This window comes from Hydractinia symbiolongicarpus, chromosome 1 (genome assembly GCF_029227915.1).
Source record: "Hydractinia symbiolongicarpus strain clone_291-10 chromosome 1, HSymV2.1, whole genome shotgun sequence".
Taxonomy (NCBI): Eukaryota; Metazoa; Cnidaria; class Hydrozoa; order Anthoathecata; family Hydractiniidae; genus Hydractinia; species Hydractinia symbiolongicarpus.
This window is the reverse complement of record NC_079875.1, coordinates 3,252,996-3,266,552: the sequence shown is the minus strand read 5'-3', so window position 1 is coordinate 3,266,552 and position 13,557 is coordinate 3,252,996. Positions and strand designations below refer to the sequence as shown.

Here is a 13,557-nt window from a genome sequence, read left to right as displayed (position 1 = left end):
TTTGGCACAGTTAACAAAAAAGTATGCTGAACATAATGGTGACATAATAATTTTGATTTTTTGCCACCTTAAATGTCATTTTAGGACAAAATTGGTCCAAAAATTAAAACCGTTTTATTTTCGGCTAAATCTGGCACAGTTAACAAATAAAGTATGCTGAAAATGATGATGGTGCAAAAGTTTGATTTTTGTCACCTAAATGTCATTTTAGGCCAAAATTTAACCAAAAATTAAAACTGCTTTATTTTCGACAAAAATTTGCACAGTTAATAAAAAAAGTATGCTGAAAATGATGGTCACAGCAAAATTTTGATTTTTTGTCAACTAAATGCCGTTTAAGACCATAAACGTTTCAATCGCAAGACTTACCATGAATGTTAGGCTGTATTTTTTGTTAGCAATTTATTTTAAAATGTGAGTTTATTATGACACGTTTCGTTTTGTTTGCGTTTGTTGTAAGATATAATGTCACTTGTGTGCTTTATCTTCAGAGGTTCATGCACCAAACCTCCTCAAATGTTTAGCACAATAACACAACGAATTAGCTGGTTTTCATCAAATATTTTGGTAGCGAGCGGAAATTCTTAGAGCCCCCAGGGCTTCTTGTTCATCCTTAAAGTAGTTAGAATACGATGTTCCGGTTTCTATTTCATGTTGCTGAATTATTTCTTGAGCTTCTCGTAAGGAGTCGACACATTCTGTCTAACTTTCTAAAGCAGTATAGTTTCATTGATTAGAAGAAATGTCTACGACGGTATAACATACACGTTTTTGTAAAGACAATGAAATGATGTTAAAACGTCATTAAGAAAACCTTGTTCTAAGTTTGTGACCAAATCGTAGCTAATGCAAACAAGTAAAAGTTGTTAGCAAAATAATATTTTTTCTTTGCGCTTTTTCTACAATCTCTGGGTTTTTTCCACTTCCATGTCAGATTTACTTTTATGTTTTTGCTCCACTATGATTTTAACAAAAGGATTATTGCAATTAAAACATCATGAATAATTAATTTATTGTATAGATTTACCAAGTTTTCTTTTACGAGATTGCGCATGATTTTTTTGTATTTTTAAAATTTCATCTCTATAATAAATAAATAAAATGCGCGCTATTATAGCTACTGTAGAAGAATTTTAATAATGTATAAACACAAAAATAAAAAATATATTTCTTTACATCGCATCAGATTTAAAGAACGAATCATCTTCTTCGTCACTTGAAAATAGTCATTCTCCATCATATTCTACAACACGAGTATATCAAAAATGACTATTTTTCACGATAAACAGAGATAAAAATAAAATAAAAAAAACAGTGAATTCACCTATTTTTAAAATCGGTTGAATCAATCTTTGCTTGGTCTTTTTCCATGATAATAGATCATAGATTAAAAATTATAACGCAAACCAAGAGAAACCGAATCTCGTGTGCGCAGTTTTCGCGCGTCTCATGAATCATCGAGACAAGAATGACCTCCATATGTCAGCTACTCGAATTTCTTAAGTTAGTCGCCGAGCAAAATAGGCCCTCCAACCTGGCACTTGTTATTAGAGTTTTCCTGAAATCTCCCGGTTAAATAAACGAAAGTAGTACCCATATTGAATTTTGTATCGGTACAACAACTTCTTCAATTTTTTAGTTTTCTTTGTTGCAACAGCCAGCGCAGGACAAGCAACAAGACAATGGCTGAATTTTTAACTCCAATAGTTCGTTGGGCTCAAAATGGTCCAACCATAGATCTTACGGTAGACCTAATTGACGTAAAGGTTTGAATTTTCTTATTAACTACATTTACGTAGCTAGCTATACATATTTCCACGTTTTTAGAACTCTGAGCAAGTCAGAAATAAAAAGTGCAATAATATTTTTTACAAGTGTCAACAAGGCATTTAATGTTACTTTGGATATGTAGTACGAGCTAAATATAAAACCAGTTCTACAAATGTATTTCTGCTGTATTTCTCACCCTGCCCTTGCTTACTCTCAAAGCCACTGAGTTGGCTTACATTTCAGTGAGTGTGTTGGCTAAATATTCAGCATTCTTACAAAGCACAAACAAGAAAATCACATCTTTAAGATTGAATAAACTGTAATCGGTGAGCGGGAGGAGAGAAAGAAAGAGATGGGCATATTTGACATGGTTAGCCTTACAAATATTGAAAGATATAGGGATATATATACCCTGTCTTATTATTTCCAGGTGGTTCCATATGGGTGGTCCTAGAATATTTAATGCTCATTTTGAGATACTCAGACCCAATTATGGTTTGCTCTCTACCAGAAAATTCCCTGTGATATCCAACAGCCCACACAGTGTGTTATCTCCTCAACTTGCCTCACATAGCTTGGGTTAATCTTGGGTTAATCTTTTTCAGGAGAGGCGTGCGATTGCACGCGGACGCCTTGGCACACACCTAAATCGTTTCAGGCGTGTGATAACCATTTTCCATGAAATGAACGAGTCATGAAGTATATGCGTTTTTTTTTTGTATAAATTTTGTTAAAATATAGCTGAACTTTCTGAAAGAATTTTGAAGTTTTATATATTAAGCCACGTAAATAAAGATTTTTTTAATTTAAAAACGAAGCATATTGCAGTATAGTCATACATACTATTTCGGACAGGTAAAAAAAGGAAGTTAAGATTGAGAGAGTTGCTACGCTCAATCATCATTGTTAGGGTTAATAATTCAAAATTTCCCCCACTAACATCCTTTTCACGTGTGTTTTACATCGCACACATTACCTGATTTACACAAGTGAATCATTGCACACCTATTTACATATTCTTGAAAGACTGCCCATATTATGTCGTGGAAATCGAAGACCTCTAAGCAATGACACCATAAAAAATCATGAGCCAAACTATGTCTGTATTTGGTCAGCTCTAAAATTACCTCAAGCTCTACCAAAGCTCTGATCAAATTATGTTATGGTACAGTATATGCATAGCAGGCGTTTTTTATTTGTGCAGTTTGATTTACACATTTTTTAATTTTAGAAACCAAAGATAGTTTTGGATGAAACAACGTTGGAATTTCGAGGTTTGCGTTTTGTAAAACATTATCTTGAATTTTTATTTAAAAGTGTCTTGAGTTATTTCAGCAAATTCAGATAATTCAATCATTGCTTAATATAATTTTAGGTTTTGGGCATGGTGCACAAGGGGAGAACATATATCAATTTAATTTGGAATTTTTTAGCAAGATTGACTACAAGGTAAATGTTTGTTTTGGTTTAATTATTTCCAATTTAATGGTTGGTTGTAAGGAATTATTCTCTAATTTACTTTAAAACTGTACCATGTTATCAGAAGAGTAAACTGTAGTTTTGTGTGTTGCACTTTCTTCACAGGACAGCAACTATAAAGTGACTGAACGAAATGTATCATTTCAATTGAAAAAGCAAGTTAAAGGAGGTATATACATACAAAATTTTTTCCTGCAAATGCAAATCTTATATAATGGCTTTTTTCAATTATTTCAACCTAGTTTTGAAGCATGTTGATCTTTGTAGAGATGTTTTTAAGGTGGCTAGAAAAGAACACTTTTTCTTTTTAGAATTTTTTAGTTGGCCATGTAATATATACAGTAATTTCTGCTTGAACAGGGAGATGTTTTGCTTTTTTTTAAAATAACCAAAAAATTGTTTGGTACAAAACGATGCCACTGGATTTAATTTTTAAATTTGAGATCATTAAACTACTTTTTAAACATAGTTGACAGGGCATGTGAGGAGGGATAAAAATAATTGACATCATCCTCTGCATAGGTAACTAGAGGGCCCTCTTAGGAGCAAATTTAGTAAAATTTCCAAAAGGCTACCTGTGTACGAGCGAATTTTTTCACAAGGTCTTACAACTAGTTTACTATGACTATTAAATAAAATGGCTGTGTACTATTGTTTTTGTAGAGGAATGGCCTCGCCTTTTAAAAAGTGAACAGAAACCTGGATGGCTGAAAGTAGACTTTGATAAACTGAGGCTAGAGGATTCTGACAAGGGAGAAGAAGATGAAACAGAACGCATAAATGTAAGATTAAATTGTGTTTTTTTTCCCTAAATATGCGCTGATAGTTCCTTGACCTTTTAAAATTTGTTATATAATTTGTTTTGTGGATTATGCAAAAAAGTGCCCCAAAGTATCAATAACATGATTAACCAAACATGGACAGTGCTTTACTTATACCTAGAATAAATTTTATTTTAGGCATGTTCACATGATACTGAATAATGTTTCCTATCAGTATAAAAATATCAGTTAGCTGTTGTGACGTTTCTCTCTTAAGAGTTATAGGTTATGTATTGAATAGATATTGAAAACGCTTTGATTGCTATTGTGAACACCTGAATGATTTTCATATCAGTTTTTATTTTATAAGAATTTGCTTCATAAGAATACGAGGCTAGATTTTCACGTATAACCCATAGGTCTCTTGTTTATAGAACAATAGAGAAATAAAAATAATGAACAGCCTGATGGGAATTGGTTTTCTCTTAAAGAAAGTGTGTAGTTGTATTCTATTCCAAATGGTTGTGCGCATCTTTATTTTAAACCCTGCACAGAGTAATTTAATTACTTTATTCCAACTAATGCACCAAATATCGATGTGAAAAATATGTACGAAGGGTTGAAAATATACGGATTATTTTTAATGTCATATATATCCAAAATATGTTGACATTTTCGATTGCTAACTTTCTCCTTAAAACTTGCACTTGCTTTAAAAACAAGGCTTTAAGGGGAGTACGTAACTTAAAATCTGCTTAGAAGAAATCAATTCCTGCTTTTCTATTAAGTGTGATCAAGTCAATTTAAGTGGTTAAATGTGAACAAAAACGAACTACTTTGGCATGTTGAATTCTGATGGTACTATGTAGAATAGTTTTCCACTTCAGAAGGTATAAAGTATGTAAAAATAGCCAAATGCGTTAGCCAGCCTTTCTTTATGACTTACTACTCTTTCCTTATTTTCATTTTCTCAGTATTAGCCATGATTTTGTTGCGTTGTTGCACTTTTTATGCGTTACTCAATTCATCATAGTGCTCTTTTAGATGCTTCCATAAATGTGACTTCTGTAGTTGATACAAAAGAAGAAATTGAAAATTTAAGAACGTGATAAAAACTTTAGTCTTTGATCAATGTTGCAAAGAATTAATAGAATAGAATTTCAAAAATTAGGAAATTCTCCCACAGAAATTTCCAATTCAGGCCTAAAAACTCTAATTGTAAATTTCTAGCTGGCAACTTGTGGCAAGAAAAATTGTATAATAAGAAAATACAAGAAAAATTGTAGCCTTGCCGTTTTTAATGATTGGTTGGTTGCCTTTTAAACTGGCAAATTTAAAACAGTTTTATTGAAATACTAGCATAATTATTTGTCTTTAGAAAATATCATTTGAACAAAGAATAAAAAGTGAAGTGGAAAAAGCAAAAAACGATCGTAAGACTTTTGCTGTTTGTATTTTCCTTTATGATTACATTTTTGGATGTTTTATTTTTAGTAACCCTAATGGTAAAACTTAAAAAAACAAAAAAAACTGACTCGACATTTTTCGAAAATAATTTAAGGGGATGTTGTATGTGATCTATTGCAGGAGTTTTTCTTTTTCTACTTGCTTGTCTTTTTATTTAGTTGGTATATACACGCGGGTGGCATGGTTGACAATATACAACTTATTTCAGGCTGTGTGTTTCATGATTATTTTGTTCAAACTACTCTACAACTTATATCAACATGGAAAAGGTATGTATCTGTTTATCATTTCCAATGCTTATGACAGCATGCTGTTGTGGTGAGTACATCCAACTTGCAGTTGCAAGGTGTAAGGTGTGGTCCCTACTCTGTTGGTGTATTCCATATGATGTTCAAACAAGGTATCATACTCATGACAGCATGCTGTTGTGGTGAGTACATGCAGCCTGCAGTTGCAAGCTGTAAGGTTTGGTCCCTACTCTGTTGGTGTATTCCAATATATCTAATTTAGAAATGATGGTGGCCAGCTCTCTTTGATCTAAGTTTTCTTGAACTATGTTTATCTGTTTTTGAATAATAATTATATTTTATGTCAATGTACAGTTAAAAAATGGGATCATTCTTTCTTTTTATACTTTGATATTCTTAGTATCATATATTGTAAGTTTTATATATTTGAGAACTCCCTTAAAGTTGTCACATGCAAAAAATCTCTTTGTTGAATTTCTTGCCTAGTTTTGCCTGTGTCGTGGTTATTGTTAGTTAAGGATACTTGAAACACATCAGCTATGGCTATATATACACTGCAATAATAAAAAATTACATAAAAGTTTAAATTTTTTAAACGCCAGATAAATTTCATCGAATAGTGCTGTAAGGTCTAGTTCCAAATTGAAATGTTATAATTTTTTATGAACAGAAGCAGTCCTGTTTGATAAACGCTTGCACGTTTAGCCCTAAAGATAGAGCAGCAAAAATTGTTTTTTAGTTATTTGTGAACAAATTAAATTTTATTAGAACTTAGAAAAAGATGTTGTTGTTTTATATTTTTCCGTTTTTAATCTTTTTAATATTAAAAAATTTTTTATCTTAAATTTAAAATAAACATATATATGATAAATAAAATGAAAATCAAAATGACGGAAATAACTTTATATATAACCAATAAATAAATAATAAATATTCTTTCATCGTATGAAATGTGATTCAGATAAATTCTGATTATGTATAAGCTGTGACCTTGAATAACGTTTTAATGTTTTCAACTTGTTAGAAATGGTTATTAACATTTAACAACGAGTTCCTATTGTTTGAGTATTTCAAGTACACTGTAGAGCATTCTCATGTATTTTGTATTCACACCATCAGGAAGGGAGTTTGTTATTAAACTACTTAATGTTAAAACAAGCAATTAAAACTTTTCCACAATGTCCACAGATTACAGGAAAACTCATAATCCACATTGGAATCTCCCTGTCCCAGGTAGATACAATCACATACATCGTATAGGCAATGCAGCAAGTGGATATGACGATTTGGAGTATGTATGGCTGATAAATGAGTCTGAATATAATCAGTTGAGAGGTAGAGAAGATCGACCATACGTGGGAAGAAAACAGCATTTAAAACATCCTAGCAGTTATTTTCACTACAACGACTACACTGGTAATGGAGAAAGAAAGGGATTGGATTTGCGCAGAAAAAAAGAAGAGCAGGTTAACTTTAAAACTTTTCAAGCAAGCAAAGTAGAGAAGCAGAATGTGTCAAGTTCTGGTAATTCTGTCAAGACAGGCACTGCAGGCGATATTCATGATAATGTGAATTTAAGCAGTAAATATAAACACACAGACGAACAGAATAGTTTGACGGCTAGTGGTTTTAAAAATGCATCAAAAACTAAAAAGAAAGCTGCTGCAAATGCGCAGCAAGAAGCAAGAGTAGAAAAAGAAGAAGAAGTATTAGTTGGAAAGGAAAAAGATAAAGCAGATGGGAATGCACAGGATGCAGGCTATAAGGTAGAAAAAGAAAAGACAACGAAAGAAGAAGGGAGCACTAGAAATGAAGAAGAAGATGAAGACGATTTTTTAGATGATGCATGCAAAAAGATAACAGAATGTGTCGCAGACGTGCATGAGAAATGCAGACATTTATTTGATAGGAGAATTTCAATATGTGCAGTGCCTATGAATAATCTGGTGAGTTGGTTTGTTTTTTGTTAGTATTGTTTTCTATGGTTTTTTTAGTTTTATTTATTATGCCATAAATTTTTCTTTGTACTGTATGTTTGTTTAAGGAAAAAAAGAAAATATTAGCCAAATATATAAAGAGACCTGTGGCATAGTGTAGGCTTTAAAATTATTGATAAAAAGAAACGAGAATCTGTTTTTATGGTTTGAATATTATGGTTGAACTTTCCAAGAGTATTTTCGAACGTTGACCAGCCTTTGGCGAAAATTTACGTTTTATGTTGAAACATTACTTTTATTGATGCATTTTAGTTCTCCAAGAAGAAAGTGATCAATCTAGGCGAGTTATGTAAAGGGAAACCATCAGAAACCTGGTTGGTTGTTCGCAACTTTGAGCATGGAACCCGGTTTCTTGATCAAAAATCCACAAGTGGCGTGTACTGCGGAACTCTAGATGGACAGAAGATTGTTATGTAAACGACCAACACATAACCAAACATCGTGTTGTATATGTCCATGCACATAATGAGAATGTTGTCCCGTTTTGTGACATAGATGCCACCTTTTGCACCAATTCGCTGCAGTAGAATCACGCATTAACGAATAAAATGTTCAATTAATCTCAATATGGATTATAACACTGAAAACTACGAAGATTTCAGCTGTATGGAGTAAATAACACAAATATATGATATTGTGTCTTGTATAACGTGGAAGTTTTCCACAAACTTTTTTGACCGTAAAACTAGTGGTTGCACAAAACAAAAAAAGAAGTGATTATTTGTAAAAACAACATTTAAATAAACACAGAGCCAATGAATTATTTCTAGCAGTTAACATAAAGTTTAAATGCTAAAAAGAGGGACAATTTTCTGTGTCAATAAAATACCTCAAAGTCATCTCTCACTCCGGGCTTTTAGAATGAGTGCAACCGAGTGCATAGGTATGTTAAATGCCATCAATAAAAAGCACACATCAAATTTAACATTAGGGATCATGACAACACTAATAACAATAATTTCGAAGGTAAAAATCCAGATTATAAGAAAAAGGCAAGACAAGCATATCAGGATTATAACAACTTTGTTTTCGGAACATTAAGTATGAACTCTTCGCTTTCATCTAATTTTGAATTACTTCTGAATTACTTTCAAAGTTTTTCTCACCGTAGGAAAAAGCATGCACAACTGATAACTATGAGTTGTGTAGTTTAAATTCGCTTACAGTAGTACACCGAAATTTCAAAAACTAGTCCTTAGTCTATAGGGAAATCCACAGGTCTGCTGGTTCTTTAGGTCACCCGTCGTACATATTACCATCATCGACATTTTTCCGCCTGTTAACATGAAGTAATGAAATTACTCAGACAGTGGTTTGTAATAGAGCTACAGGGAAATCATTTTGAGCAGATAAACAGAATACGGCTATTATCATATAGACAGATGAGAAAACACAAATTTTTTCTGTCATTTTGCTTCATCATATCTTTTGCACGTTATTCTAAAAAAATTCCATCTAAACTACTTTTAAATGCAGAAACCTGCTGGACGAAAAATTGGCAAATGTTTATATCCCAATATTATCGAAAAGCTTTGTTTTCCAAAAGCTTATAAACGCGAAAAGAAATTTCTTCAAAACCGAAATGTTAATCTTCGCAAAAAGAAAAAAAAGAAAGAAAAAAATCGTTTCGCACTATGATGATATTTTGTAGCTATTGTTTTGCATACCCGTCAGAAAAAAAATATTTAATTTTATGTATTAAGAATAAACGAATAAGTTCTCGATTCACTCGTTGAAACTTTTTAAGGTTAACTTTTCCTGATTAACGATCTTTACACTCACTTGCTTGATTTTTTTATCAGAATCTGCCATTGGAAAACCATGTGTTGCAGACATTACTTCCTGTTTTTGTAGTATGATTTTGTTCATATGGACAGTTTTTTTCCAAATTTCGAAGAAGAAAAGTTAAATTTTTATAAGAAATTTAAAGAGAATCACATTCATTTTGACATTGATAGGCTATTTTTTAAGTTTTTATAATCACTGTCTGTGAATAACAATTGTGTGGTTAAATCAGTATTTCTAAAGTGTGAAGAGGTTCTTGCAGAAAAAAAAAAATTCGCAAGTTCATTCCAGTGATGTGCTGCCAGGATGATAATACTTTCTGATCTCCGGAAATGACTGACTATATTTTGCGAAGTAGTGATCAAAGTGATTTTTAATTTTAGCAGTTTTTGATGGGTAAACTATTACAAAGCAAAGGACCCAGTATTCTAGGTTTCTTTTTTTCCATGATTTAGTACGAAAAATTTTAATGTTGTTTCTTAAAAAAAGGCGAATTTCCACGTACTCTAAGCAACAAGTAACAAACAACTACAATTTTCAGTATATTCAACGTTTTTCTTTGAAAAAGGTGCAGGTAAATATGCGACATTGACGCAGTGCCTAATCTCAAGCGCCTCAAAAGCTTCTAATTTTTAAGGGGTGGACTCGTTTTCTAATGAACGAGTTTTCTGAAAACAAGACCGCCTGCTCCTTGTATGTGTACTGTGGTACTTGTTATCTAATGCAGCATCTTATGAAAATGAATGAAAGTTTAAAATATTTGTTTTTCCTTTTTTTAATAATGATCTTGTGAAAAGCTTTTAATGTTTTCTCTCAATTCTACGGCATTTCTGTTTGTACATTGTTTAGGACTATTGTAACAAGTTATGGCAAGTTGTAGCAAGTTCTAAAACCTTCATTTGTTTGATCATTCTTCCACGATTTTTTTAACAATTGCCTTTCTTGTTATGTTATATTTTGTGGTATATTCTTTTTTAGATGTAAGGCTGCATTTTTATGATGATGTCAGCGATTTGTTGCTAACCTGTCAACTAGCTGCAATTATAGAAGTGATCAACCCGTTGGTTGGAATTGTGAAAACAGGCGTTACTGCTCCACTTATGCAGGTAATTTAATTTGATAGATATTTTTGCTATAGAGGTAATCGCTGTGCTGGTGGTCATCTTTATCCATTTCGTTATGTCGCCAGTGGTTGTGGTGGTTTCGATAGTGGTTCTTATAATTGTGGTTTTTTGATATTGGTGATGGTAGTAGTGGTGGTGGTGGTGGTTGTGGTGGTTGCGGTGGTTGTGGTAGATGGCCATATTTGTGGTGAGAATGGTTATGATGATGGTTGTAGTGATTGTGGCGAAGGTGCAGATGGTTGTTGTAGTGATAGGTGGCGGTGGGAGTTTTTATTATCCTCGTCGTTATCGCCTCTATTGTACTCGTTGCTAGCGCAGTTGCTTTTGACGCTGGTATCGTGTGCTTTATCGTCGGTGTTTTCGACATTTTTTTTCTTTCTTTTTTTCTCTTCTATGCAATCGAAACCTGTTCTATTTATGCATTTTTTATAGGTTGGAGGAAGAAATTTTGTTTTATTTGTTTTAATTGTTCCTGTGAAAGAGTTTCATCATGACTGGACAGTTTTTGTGCTATTTTTTGCTTGGGCAGCTATTGAAGTGATCAGGTAAGTGGAGTGATGTTCAATAGTCCTTTCCAGTTTTTCGCTGACCCTCCGTTGCTAATCCGCGTAAAAATACCCTGCATTCCGAATATGTGCTGGTTCACATAACTTTCTGAACACGCGCTGATATAACAAACTTGACGAAAATTCGCAAATAAATGCCTGCACTGACGTCTATTTTGCATATTAGCGGATAGGAGAGCAGTTTAATGTAAATGTTTTTGGGTGTAGGGTGGGTGTGAAGGTTACTGAATGCCTTGTGTATTGTAAACTCTGGACATGTAACTGATGTTAAAGGTTCTCGAGGCAAGAGTGCAATTATCAGGGTGACAAGAAAGAGATAGGGTAAAACAAATCCAGCCTTTCAAATTGTTTTTGGTTTAAAAAGTTGGGAAATTTTTTATTTTATTTTACACCGCAGGCTCTCTTGGATCTTCATACATTTTTTTACAATGACCAGAATATTGAATGAAGTATCAGTGTATATTAACCTGTAAAGAGATGTTCTTACTTCACTTGCACGGTGAATTTTTAGGACGTTACATACGTGTACATTACACGTGTGTGGTTATGATGTATTGCTTTTAGATATCCGTTCTACATAATAACATTGCACCGATATACTAACATAGTAATAGAGTGGTTGCGATATTCTGCATGGATTCCTCTGTATCCCGCTGGAATGTCTTGCGAAGGTAAAAAAAAACATTTTCATTACTCACGCCTAAAGGTTTGCGGTGTTAACTATAGTCTATTTTATTTCTAATGGCAAGATGCGAGTTTAATCCTTAACACGCCTCACTTTTTTTGTTAGCGTAAATGTGTGCGAATATTAGGGCGTTTATTGACTTGATAGTTAAGGTGGCATGTGTTTTTGTATGCGCCGGTAGCTGATGATTTTGATGTGACGTCAATGAAAAAATACTGTAACGGTTTTTTAAGCTTAACTTTTTATTTAGTTTTGATTATGTATCGTTCAATTTGGATATCGAAGGATTCTAAACGTTGGGAGTATCCGTTACCAAACACACTTAACATATCTATCAGTCTTTCTTCTATAATTGGCTTTTGTTTGTGCGCATACACTCCGGGTAAGTATTAATTTCATGTTGCGTTTGCATGGTGCTTATAAAAACATCATCAGGTTCATATATCAAGAGTCCTCGAAAGACTTAAAACATTCTCTTTTAAGGGTGGATTTTTACGAAATGAAGTAAGCTGTAAATGACTTTTTTTGTTTCCATAAAGAATTCAAACAAATTTTTGCTTTTATTTTCTCAAGCAAGCTCTTATAAGCAACCAGGCAGGCCACTTTAAAATGTTATAAATAACTTTGGATAAAAAATATTTCTCCTAAAATCACTTGAAATTATTTGTCCCGACTTTCTTTGTTTTTGTTATCATGCTTCGAAAATAAGATCAATCACTAAGGATAGTTTTTTATTAATTCTCTATTTTTTAAAAGTATTTGCAAAATTTGCAACAAAATAAAAAATAAAATCTGTAGCCACTTAGACTGAAGCCTTTAAAATACGAAGACACGTGTAAACAACGACTATTCATTTGCTGACGGGAAATATCTTGTCCTAAAAGCTTGACGAAAAGTTTGAGTGAAACTTGGTGCATCAGCCTATCTGAGTAGGCAAACTCGTGAACTTTCTGAGTAGGTAGTCAACAAGTAACAACGGTTGAACCTATGAAATAAAGAAATTTAGGCATTCAGCCAAACTTCAGCAAAGACCTTAGTGTTTATCTAAGCCTTTATCTCAGTACAAACTTTAATTTCTTTGCTACGAAAAGGTTGCAAAAAGCAAAACAGACAAAACTTACGCTGGCTTAGATAAATAATAGTGACAGAAGTGATCATCTCTTTATTACGAGGTTTAAAAAAAGCGTTTACAAGAATCACATCCTAAATTCTAGAATATAATGCTATCTGTGTGTGAGTCAAAGATGGTAGCTTTGAGTACCATGCATTTTTTTCACGGACTTATGACTAGTCTATTATACTTCCATACGTTTTTTTAGTGGCATTGCAATTGATGAAACATATGTGGATTTTGCGCAAGCGAAAACTTGGTGGCCAAAAGAAATTCAAACAGCAATAGTATGAAATTTGTGGTGGAATGGATTTCTAATCTCCAATGAATATCCTAATTTGTTCAGAGAAATCCGAAGACATGAATTGTAACACTCATCTTCTCACTATTTTAGTCATTTTCAATTTAGGTCGTATGATGTTTTAAAGAATGACAATTTTTATTTTTAATTAGTGTTTTTCTCTCCCCAAATTCTCCTGCAAGTCTCCTTGCCGTTGTAATTTGATGAAATTTCGAACGTGCACTGAAATTATAACTTTAACTTAACTTTCTTGTTTTTTTTTT

General features: G+C 32.8%; 2 protein-coding genes across 2 annotated transcripts; both read left to right on the top strand.

Moving 5' to 3' along the window:
* The first annotated feature begins 1,605 nt into the window (after window positions 1-1,605).
* LOC130630474 (very-long-chain (3R)-3-hydroxyacyl-CoA dehydratase-like) lies at window positions 1,606-13,442 on the top strand. Its single transcript, XM_057443990.1, has 12 exons — window positions 1,606-1,766; window positions 3,002-3,044; window positions 3,146-3,219; window positions 3,355-3,418; window positions 3,913-4,031; window positions 5,389-5,443; window positions 5,636-5,746; window positions 10,486-10,613; window positions 11,064-11,176; window positions 11,762-11,868; window positions 12,133-12,264; window positions 13,202-13,442. The coding sequence occupies exons 1-12, from the start codon at window positions 1,683-1,685 to the stop codon at window positions 13,279-13,281; spliced, it is 1,110 nt and encodes a 369-aa protein (XP_057299973.1). The 5' UTR covers window positions 1,606-1,682; the 3' UTR covers window positions 13,282-13,442.
* LOC130630483 (uncharacterized) lies at window positions 5,753-8,482 on the top strand. Its single transcript, XM_057444002.1, has 2 exons — window positions 5,753-7,671; window positions 7,975-8,482. The coding sequence occupies exons 1-2, from the start codon at window positions 6,904-6,906 to the stop codon at window positions 8,137-8,139; spliced, it is 933 nt and encodes a 310-aa protein (XP_057299985.1). The 5' UTR covers window positions 5,753-6,903; the 3' UTR covers window positions 8,140-8,482.
* Window positions 13,443-13,557: the final 115 nt, after the last annotated feature.

Bases quoted from the DNA above. Each gene is read 5' to 3' on its own strand.
- LOC130630474 (XM_057443990.1), top strand. From the start codon at position 1,683: ATGGCTGAATTTTTAACTCCAATAGTTCGTTGGGCTCAAAATGGTCCA. The intron at 4,032-5,388 runs GTAAGATTAAAT...ATTTGTCTTTAG, and splicing joins ATGAAACAGAACGCATAAAT to AAAATATCATTTGAACAAAG. The intron at 12,265-13,201 runs GTAAGTATTAAT...ACGTTTTTTTAG, and splicing joins TTTGTGCGCATACACTCCGG to TGGCATTGCAATTGATGAAA.
- LOC130630483 (XM_057444002.1), top strand. From the start codon at position 6,904: ATGTCCACAGATTACAGGAAAACTCATAATCCACATTGGAATCTCCCT. The intron at 7,672-7,974 runs GTGAGTTGGTTT...GATGCATTTTAG, and splicing joins CAGTGCCTATGAATAATCTG to TTCTCCAAGAAGAAAGTGAT.